Here is a 10,332-nt window from a genome sequence, read left to right on the forward strand (position 1 = left end):
GTGTGACAAAGGCTTAAGGATTAATCAACAAAATATTCAATAAGCTCTTGAATCTTAATAATCCCCCAGATTTGAGAAACAAACAGGAACACAGTGAGTGTCAAAATAACCTGGATAGAGGCCTATTTTGTATGTTTTCTGTTTGACCAAGTTTGTCAGTGCCACACCATTGTTTTGAAATTGATCAAGAGAGTTCAGCAAGGCTGTGAAAACAGAAATAACATGTAATTAACTGTGATTGTTGTAATTAGAAGGCTTTTGACTCACTGACTTTCTCAGCCTCAAAAATTTCCCAGCCTGTGCTTATACTCACAAATGTCTTCCGTGCTCATGAATACTGTTTGAAAAAAAAAAGCAGGAATGAAAATGTTGGTTTTGCGTGTCTATGAAAAGTATTGAATGACTTATTAACATCACAGTGGGCATAGGGCCATATTATCCTAGATGAAACAGCTGCTGCCAGCATGTGACTTAAAGCATGTTAATGGTCTTTTAGCAATCTCAGACAGTTTTGGAGAAAAGGAAAATACATAAACCCTCAAACCATCCAAGAAGGTGATTTTCAAGGATCTTTATTTGTTTTATATTTATTGGTGGTCAAAGATCATGGAAAAATAAACACCCATCGCACTAAACTGAACGAGAACTCCTGTGTTGGTAAAAAGAATGGAACAAAGAGAGCACAGATAAAATGGAAAAGGAAAAAAAGATGAATAATTACCGAGTAAACGAGAAAATAAATAAGTTTGAAAATAATTCTAGATCAAAGAAACCAAACTAACTAAATAAAACATATATGAAATATAAAACAAATGAATGAATACATGACCGGATTTCCGGTAGTGGAGTGTTGCTGCTGGGCTTCTACCACAACAAGCATATCTGATTTGTCCCATATAAACAAAGAGCTGTGGAGGTCTTGGCCTGGTTGACCAAGGCGAATGGCCATCTACGGAAAGTTTATGGTTATGTAATACGCCATATCTACTGGGGCCAGTGTGGTACTCGGAAGTACGTATTTGGTGTGGTCTCAAAAATGCTGAAAGCTCATTGGTGGAAATGAACATGAAGCCCCACCCACGGGCCGTTGATTACCTTTTCCACTTACCCCTACTCGGCTTCGGTAGTTCTCCACCCAGCAGCGGATAGAGAAGACGCAGTCAGACCGACGCTCGTCCCCTCATCTAAGCATATGGCAAAAACAGCCCTCTTTCTTTCTTATATCGTTGTGCCCACTACTCTTTAAAAATTCCGCCGAAAAAGAGAAGACGATTTTCCAAAACATTCTGGCCGTTATCTCACGTAAGTAAAGCGAAATACTTCGGTTGAGTTCCTTGGGTTCAGCAGGCGGACGTAACATGGCGGGCTGGTCTTTCTGCATTCTTGCCGCACATGACAGACCGATTCATTTAATTCTGAGTTTTTGCCATGTATGTACGTTAGATTAAACCGTATCAGTAATTTTGTAAGCTACCTTAACACTTTAGTTTGGTGTTTGACCCCGTGTTGTATTGGTTTTGGGGTTTGTTTGGGCGTTATTAGCAAAATACAGAGCTAACATGAGCTTCTTCCTTCGACGTTCAGTCGGCAGACAGCTCAACGTTAGCAGCTCTTTCGCTGCCAGCAGTCTCTCAGCGACGAGTTTCCTCGCAATGGCGTTCCCTATGTCCCCTGCAGCTGCATTTCTACATTTTAAATATACTTAATGACATTCGTGTGCTACAGGGGTTTATGTTTTGTTTTGGTGATGAATCGCAGTAATAATATCTCATTTGTTAGGTAGCGACACGCCGCTTGCTCAGTCGTTATGTTTTCTCTCGCCTAACGTGGCCTAATTGTGTTTAGAATAAGGCGTCTGAGATGAGGATTTGGTCAGACTTAATATACTGGGTGTTTATTGGGTTAAAAAAAAAAACAACCCACGTAAACGGGCGCGAGGGTTGCTGAACGTATCGATTGTGTCGGTGAAATTTTGACCACAGTGACAACGAATCCATAGGTGCGAGCGGTAAACTTTTTAATGCTATAATATCATAGTGACTGGCTAGCCAAGCCGTGGACGTTGCATCTCATGTGATTTCGCTAGTGGTTACGACAATAGTGGACGACTTCCTTTTTCCGATGTCTTTTTCATATATATTCCTATCTAATGTTATTTGTGTCTGTCCACCAGGGCTCCCCTGTCTCTGCACAGGTGTATGAGCGCTACCCAGAGGGCCTAGGGGCGGCTCTTTACCGGGAGCACTTTGACTTCAACGCTGAGCCACCTTGGGATCCTAGCTGATAGCGGGACAGGTCCATCTCCTGACTTGTCCATGTGAGTGACCCCCCCCCCCACCCCCACCACCACCACACACACACACACACACACACACACACAAAAGGCAAAGTCCAGGATCACTGTGTTCTGGATAGACTTTGACATATAATACATGGTTTGATCATTAAACAAGTTTGTATTGAGATGGAAGTTCTTTATTTTTTATCGCAGGTCAGTGGGCTTATATAAAATATCAAAGATGTGTCTGGAATATATAAGAGTTGTTTATTTTTTGTTTGTATGTGTTGGGTTTAGACACTGTAACTGCTCTATGTAGAAGTTCATCAGCGCTGAGCCTGTGTGTTACATTACCCTGATTAAATTTGTCTCTCCCTCTTTTTTCCCAGTTTGTTGCATACCGGCAGGACCCCATTGGCTCAGTGGTGACCCCTTGACTTGCTTATCTGTTCTTTATGATTGTCGGCTTAGCGGAATACGGTTGAGATGAAAGGACTCGCTGACAAACCCAGCTACGTTATTGAACTCCTGGAGGGAGGAGTAACCCTTGAAGATGTCATCAACGGACACATCTGCGAGCAGGCTCTGGTCAGTTAGGCTTGCAGGCCTTTTAATAGCTGCAGGTTGCAATGGCAGAAGTTCCTAAGATGTTTCAAATCGCTTTCATAACACTGTCATTAGCACTGGACTATTGTCCATATCTGTTAGCTAGGTGTGTTTTTGACCAGGTGCATTCAGTGTAGCTGTTGCCTCGTCTTGTGTTTCCAGGTGGAGAAGAATGCATTTGTGGTGGGGGACCTTGGTGCCCTGATGCGGCAGCATGTGTGCTGGCAGAACGTAGTACCACAGCTGCAGCCCTACTACCCAGTCAAGTGCAACAGCAGCCCGGCAGTCATCGAAGTACTTGCCTCCTTGGGACTGGGCTTCGTTTGTGCTAACAAGGTAAGCATTGGAAGTTCACAGAATCAAATTCTGGTAACTCTGATTGTGGTTATATTTTTAAACTGCACAGTGCTTCATCCTCTTATGAAGGCACTTGACATTTTGGGGCAATTACATTACAAGCACTCCATTTATTACTAGTCAGCTGATGACTGTGATCCTTTTGTTTTATGCAACATACTTGGTGCCTTTTTCATTGTTTTGATGGGAGCTTTTGTACTTTGTTGCATTAATTTCTCAAACGTGTATATCATCTTTCCTCCAGGCTGAAGTAAGCCTGGTGCTGGAGCACGGCGTGCTACCAGAAAACATCATTCTGTCGGGCGTTTGCAAGCAGCTGGCACACATCAAGCACGCTGCCAAGAACAACATCCAGCATCTTGTGTGCGAAAGCGAGGCAGAGTTGTCCAAAATTTCCCGCCTGCACCCTAATGCAAAGTAAGAGGTCAAATTAAACAGCAAACCATTTTCCACATCTGTAAAAAGAAAGTACATTAACTTTGTCTTTGGGTTGAAAATAAAGATAAAATTGGGAAAGCCTTCCTTAATGTTTTGATAACTGGCTGATGTTTTTTTTGTTTTTGTTTTAATCTCTCCTAGGTTGCTGCTGCAGCTGACCACCCAGGCCCATGCAGCTGAGACCAGCATGTCGTTCGGCTTCTCTTTGAAGAGCTGCCGGCACCTGCTGGAAGCAGCCAAGGAGCTGGGAGTCCAGGTGGTGGGGGTGACGTTCCACATCCCCAGCTCCTGCCAAGATCTGCAAGAAGCCTACACTCATGCATTATCAGATGCCCGCTGTGTGTTTGACATGGGGGTAGGAAAATGCCTTTAATTCTAAAATGATGATTTGGTAGGAATTCTGTCAACTCAAGATTTATTTTAAAATATATCCTCAATGCCCTTTTATCTCTTATATGTTCTCTTTCATTAAGGATAACACCTGAGTGTTTGTTCTTTCTGTTCAGGTGGATCTGGGCTTTAACATGAACATCCTGGACATTGGTGGTGGATTCACTGGCTCAGAGTTTCAGCTTAAACAGGTAAGTGGGAAAGAGTTGTGATATGAAAGTGCTATAGTTGCGTGCTGCTTTTTTTTCTCTGTAGCCGTCAACAGATTAGTAAAGATATGAACAGTTTACTGAAGGACATCAGTCGCCTCTCACTAACATCTTGTGTAAAGTAATGGATTTCAGCTTTAAGATCCATTAATGCCCGAAACCTGGAAACGTTCTCAGAGTGCGTATTCGCTCCAACTTTGTGTGCGCAGGTTGAGTCTGCAGTCAGGCCACTGCTGGATGCTTACTTCAGCCCACTGTCCGGGGTGCAAGTGTTTGCCCAGCCAGGCAACTTCTACGTGGCCTCAGCTTTCAGCCTGGCTGTCAACGTGATCGGCAAAAAGGTGGTGACGGACCACTGGGACAGCCTAGCTCAAGGTGAGTTACTTAATTCTCACAGAGGCTCTCTTTGTCCTCTGTAGCCCATTTTATTCTGACCGTAATATCTTTGTCTACTACCTGATTGTCAATATGTGCAGGCAGCATGGTTTCTGTTCTAATATTTCTTGTGTCGGGATTTTTTTTGCACTTGGGTGTTGCATAATCTTAAAAAGCCATCACAACCACGTCCCACTCTGTGTCCCCAATTTGTAGATAGTGCAGTAGATAATGCAGTGTGTTCTATATATCTGACATGATCACCCACTGCTTTTACACAGATGAGAACAATGAAGATACTGAGTTCCTGTACTACATGAATGAGGGTGTTTATGGGCCTTTCAGCCGCAAGCTGCTGGGAAACTCCATTGCTGCCCCATCAGTTCATAAGGTTAGTAGGCCTCCACCCAAGAGAGTCAACCCCATTCAGGACTGAATGAAGCATCTGATAGCAGCCCTAGTTGAGAAGGGAAAAGGGGTCATGCATTATGAGTTATTAAGTAAGCAGGATCGGAACTGCTGTAGTGACTTAGCCAACATACAGTGTTTAAACATACAGTATTCACTCGAGGTGTGACATTAATCAAAAAGGTTAATTAGTTAATGATGGGCTTCCTCTCCTGTGCTGTGTTTGTCACAATCAGAAAATAACTAAAAGTGTTACTACACAACATAAAGTAAAACTGGAGCTGTAGTTAACTCTTAATGTAACAATTGATTAACGACAGTCGGGATAAGAGAAACAAACATGAAAATTGATGTAGAGATTGTATTCTTGTAATTCAGGGCTATTGGAATTCATTCCAAACAACCCAGATCCCTGTTGCTAACAGTTCTAGGCTGTGAACTTACATTAGTCAGTTGATAGTGGTTATCCATTGTTAGTTTGCTTCTTTGCTAATTAAAAAAGGATTATAGGTTGGAGATATCATTTCTGCCAATCCATGACATTTCTACTGTTCCCTCCCCAGCATGTGCTGTGTGCTGAGGAGGCAGTGTATCCTAGCAGCCTGTGGGGCCCATCACTGGACCAGCTGGACCATGTGGTGGAGCGCTGCCTGCTCCCTGAGCTCAGTGTAGGAGACTGGCTTCTCTTCTCCAACATGGGAGGGTGCAGCCTGGAAGAGTTCAACTCGTCCCGGCTGCCCATCTACTACACTGTCTCCACCTCTGACTGGTGAGTATGGAGTGAGTTAGCATGTGGAAGTCGTAAGTATATGATACATTTAGTGAGAGCTGACTCTGACACTCGGTGTTGTCTCCAGGTACGAAATGCAGGAGGCCGGTGTGGCACTGGACAGTGCCGTGAAGAATTTCTCCATGGTCCAGTACAGTGCGTAACTACCCTCTGCCCCTGTCCCTTATTATATTGCACAGATCCTCCTTAGCCTCTGCTCTCACAATGTGAGAGTAGCGGTCAGTGAGGTATTCGGGACAAGGGGCTAAATGTGGTCAACATTCCAGCCACCTTGGAAAATGCAGTGTCCTATTATTTCTTCCAGGAATTTGACTTTTTTTTTTTACGTCTCAACATTGAAAAATTGGTTTGTTCGATACCTCAGTAGTCTGAAATTTAATCTTGAAGGTCTTCAGTTTTGCTCCTCCCTCTGATGGACTCTATGAATCTGTCAGCTAAAAGAACTGCAGCCCAGGCTCAAATGACATTATGCAACAAAATGGACGACTCTTTGGAGATGGGACCCCCCAGACACGTTTGGGGCGGTTTGTTTCCTAAATCAAATCCAGTTTACAAAATGTACAATTGATTTAAAACATCTTCTCTATTAATTACCTGTTGACAGTCTTGTAAATGCTTTGTCTGTTCAACACCAATACATTCTGTCTGTAGATGATTTTTGAAGTGTTTCAAAGGATCTTTGCCTCATGTGGATTCTGTACTTAAGACCCCTCACTTTGCATAGTTTAAATTAAATTACAACAATGATGTAACCTCTTTCTTTATTGCAGCTCACCTCAATGCATTTTTATTTATTGGATTCAGATATTACTGGGGCATATTTTAAGCTCCATCTTTAAGTGTGTTTTGCCCAGGTATTATGCTGTGGCCCATCTAACAGTGTTTTCCTGATAAGATATTGATGTGTTTTTTAACACTACATGGATTAAGTGTGCTGTGATTGCCATTTGTGACCTCGGTGGTTTCCCTTTACTCGAAAGGCATGATACACCTTAACGCACTCCTTGCCTCTAATAGAAAGAGGTTCATCTGGTTTTAATGTGCACAAATCTTTTGTAGGTTAAAGAAATACTGTGACATTTAACAATGCAGCCCTGATTTTTCAGATCTTCAAATTGTATTGTCAAGGGATTGGTCCTTGTTGTCCTAGATCTGAAAAACCAGCAAAGGAACTATTTCTAAATAGTCTCAAACATAAATTATCTGTAAGTGGCAGATGTGGACTTAGCATGTCTTTCAAGTGAAAGACATGCTAGTTGTACACAGCCCTCTCTGAGGCAGTGCAAATGACATGCCAGACTTTTCCTCATGCCTCTCTATAGTTATGAGGTAAATAATGCACAGTCTTATGTAAAGTTCAATGTCTCATGTCAAACAACATTAAAGATGACCTGACTTAACTGCAGTTTTTAAAGAATCCTGCCCTCGTGTGTTACAAATGACTAATGTGTTAATTACTTGCTTGTCTAAGGCACTAATGGACCATAGCCTGTTTTTGACTGTAAATTGTGCTTGTTAAAGTAATGAAAGTGATTAATTTAATACATTTCTGACTGAAATCATCCGTCCTGTGTATGTGTGATCTTTGGAACCATTTAGATTTCAACATGTGTTCTTCATAAAATATTTAATGTTGGCCAAAATAATTGGAAACCATATGTTTCTGATCTGCTGTGGGTCTACTGTGTGTTCTGGTTGTACAGTAGTTAAATGTTCTGGAAACAATCTGTAATCCAGATTGAGGGCTGCCAGGAATGAGATCCTGCTTCCTGCTGTAACAAGTGAAAATAGTAAACGTCATGTGCAAATGTTTGCAGTCTATTACTACTTCTACATCACAGCCATTAAAGTAAGGTGATGTTATTTCTATAGCCTTTTTACTTTGACACTCCAATATAATCGTATTAACAAAGCTCACAGTGCAGAAATAAAATATAAAACATTTTCTGTGTTGATGGTGCTGGTGAATACTTCAGATGTTTCAACTTTGATGGATGTTCAGTTGTAATGGCTTTTAATTCAGCTTGCCTTTACACTGGTATACTGGTGGAGTTTTTTAATGATGTTTTGATTTGAAGTACAATTGCCCAAAAGAGAAAATTAAACCCACTTTGTAATATACATCAGTTTAGATGGATATATTACATTACAGCATTAGAAGAGAACATTTAATCAGTCAAATCATCTGCTGTTTTCTTGTAATGAATGAGTATGTCCTCCACCTCTTTGCCACTGTGCATTATGTGATAACTTATATCTACGGTCCTGATGCCCTTTTCAAACTAATCAGACATCTTTAAATTCACTAACTAAAGAAATTTAGAAGTGAAAATTTAGAACAGGTTGCTAGGGCAGCTTGCTGGCTAGAGAGTAAAAGGGACATTTTGGCCATTTCCAGTCCATGTCCTATCTGTCCCCCTGAACAAGACACTCAACTCTCACCTGCTTGTGTGGCTCCCAAAAAGATCCTTCCCAATTGTTTGATCTAGTGCGATTTGTTGCTAATATTTATATTTTACCAATGGCAAATATTGTTGCGGTTAGCTTTAGCCATTGCTCACTGAGCCTCAACATTAGAACACCACGGAAAGATGAATGTATACACGTCTGATGTGAAGCTGTTGATTTCCGCTGGAGAAATTTGTTTCAAAATCAATTATGGCTACTGAAACATTTCTTTGGTGTTGTATGTGAGAGCGGGCACCAACGGAAGGGAACCACTGAGTCATTACAGCTCCAATAAGTGTCCAAGTATGTGTCTCATGTTAAAAAGTTGAGTAGAGGTGAGGCACATCCATAAGATTAAAAGCAAGACAAATAGATCAGTGGAGCGTTCGCACACTTTTTGTTTGCCACTTGCTGCATGTCAGCGTGGTCAGAGAGTGGGTTACACGGTGTATTTGAGAGTGGTGCTGATGATAGTAACAACATAGCAGACAATTTACTAGTCTGCCAGGAACAAAGCACACACTTCTGAATGCACAGCATGACACAGCATACACACAGACCGACTTTGCAATTACAAGGTTACAACACAGAGGTGATATGTTTGAAGTTACATGACTGATGAGTAACCCTCTTGAGTCACAGCCTGTTCAGTATGACTGAGTGAGCATGAATGAACTCTAAGTGGTTGGTTCTGATTGGTGGATCGCTGATTGGTTTAATCGAATAACCTTGTATTGGCTTGACAAGAACGAATCTCCCAGTGAAAAATCCCCTTCGCTTTCTTCTCTAATGGGTTTAGAGATTATGTCATCTAACTTGGTTGTCATTCAGCAGTTTTGCTTTGGGATGGCAATGCTCCAGTGCAATCAGCTACAGAGCAGCCATCATGGATGTTGGCGCTTTACTGTCTTATGGTTTTTCCTCTGTTTTGCCAAGGAAATGAGATCATCCAGTTTGCATTGTTTGACCAGAGGCCTCAATGGTAGATGGTATTTTAATGAAGCTGTTAAATCATCCTAACACCAAACTCATCCATGCTACAGAATTTCGAAAATATTTCCATTGGTCAAGTATATTATTTATAATATTTGACAGATGAGGAAGGTGTTATCTGTGAGGGAGTTGTAATGGCCAATTACAGCATTAATTTGTGTGGATGCAGGATGGTATAAACATCTGGGCTCGTGGTACTGTGTAATAACTGATCAAATGATTCAGTGTTAAAAAATGGTACACTAGATTGGTGATGGCAAGAAATAATACGTCACAAGTTAACAGCGAAGAAGCTTTGGACTGGAGTAATGTCACATTGACACTTCGATGAATTGTTAGTTTGTTTCCAACTTTTGTTCGTAAAGGTGACTTGATGGGCCTAATTCAGACAGGTGACTCGGGTTTTACTCGACTCATGTGAGCGTGAACAAAAGTCAATCATAAAATTGTTAATCTGAAAAAGATTTGAATCGACTTTTACTAGCAGGCATCACTTAGCATAAAAATCAAAAATGAAGCTTCGTTATTGGTACCAATTACTATGCAGTGATAGCTAGCCATTTTGTTTTTTGCAATCGTTAAACATATCAAAAATTCCTATCACTTTATGCTATGCTAGCTAAAAGACATCCAACCTATCAATTTCACTTCCTCTCCTAACAAAATGATGGTTTAAGTTAATTGGTTAAAAAAAGTAGCATGATATGATGTCACACCACAAGCTCCACCCATTTAGCTCATTTTCTCGACAGCTCATTGGTTAGCCTTACTCGTGTACCACGTGACGGCTGGGGGGGGTCGCAGTAGCCACGCCCCCAACCTAGCTATCTGTTGTAAAACACAAAAGTGTAATTAACAGTCAGTTATTGCATGTCATTCAAAAACATAATTATAAAATGCACCACCTGGACACTCTGGAACAATGGCTGACAGTCTTGTTAAAAGAAAAAAAAGTTTTTCAGTTTTTAGGCTGGGAAGCCTCCTATTGGTCAATTTGTGCAGTATGCAAATAAGGATGGCTACGTCAGATCCTGAACTTG

General features: G+C 41.3%; 1 protein-coding gene across 1 annotated transcript; it reads left to right on the top strand.

Moving 5' to 3' along the window:
• Positions 1 to 1,130: 1,130 nt before the first annotated feature.
• azin1b (antizyme inhibitor 1b) lies at positions 1,131 to 7,415 on the top strand. The gene is made up of 11 exons (XM_041954928.1): positions 1,131 to 1,302; positions 2,174 to 2,317; positions 2,668 to 2,866; positions 3,047 to 3,220; positions 3,486 to 3,658; positions 3,821 to 4,034; positions 4,186 to 4,260; positions 4,488 to 4,653; positions 4,935 to 5,044; positions 5,625 to 5,830; positions 5,919 to 7,415. The coding sequence occupies exons 3-11, from the start codon at positions 2,765 to 2,767 to the stop codon at positions 5,992 to 5,994; spliced, it is 1,296 nt and encodes a 431-aa protein (XP_041810862.1). The 5' UTR covers positions 1,131 to 1,302; positions 2,174 to 2,317; positions 2,668 to 2,764; the 3' UTR covers positions 5,995 to 7,415.
• Positions 7,416 to 10,332: the final 2,917 nt, after the last annotated feature.

This window comes from Chelmon rostratus, chromosome 16 (assembly GCF_017976325.1).
Source record: "Chelmon rostratus isolate fCheRos1 chromosome 16, fCheRos1.pri, whole genome shotgun sequence".
Taxonomy (NCBI): domain Eukaryota; kingdom Metazoa; phylum Chordata; class Actinopteri; order Chaetodontiformes; family Chaetodontidae; genus Chelmon; species Chelmon rostratus.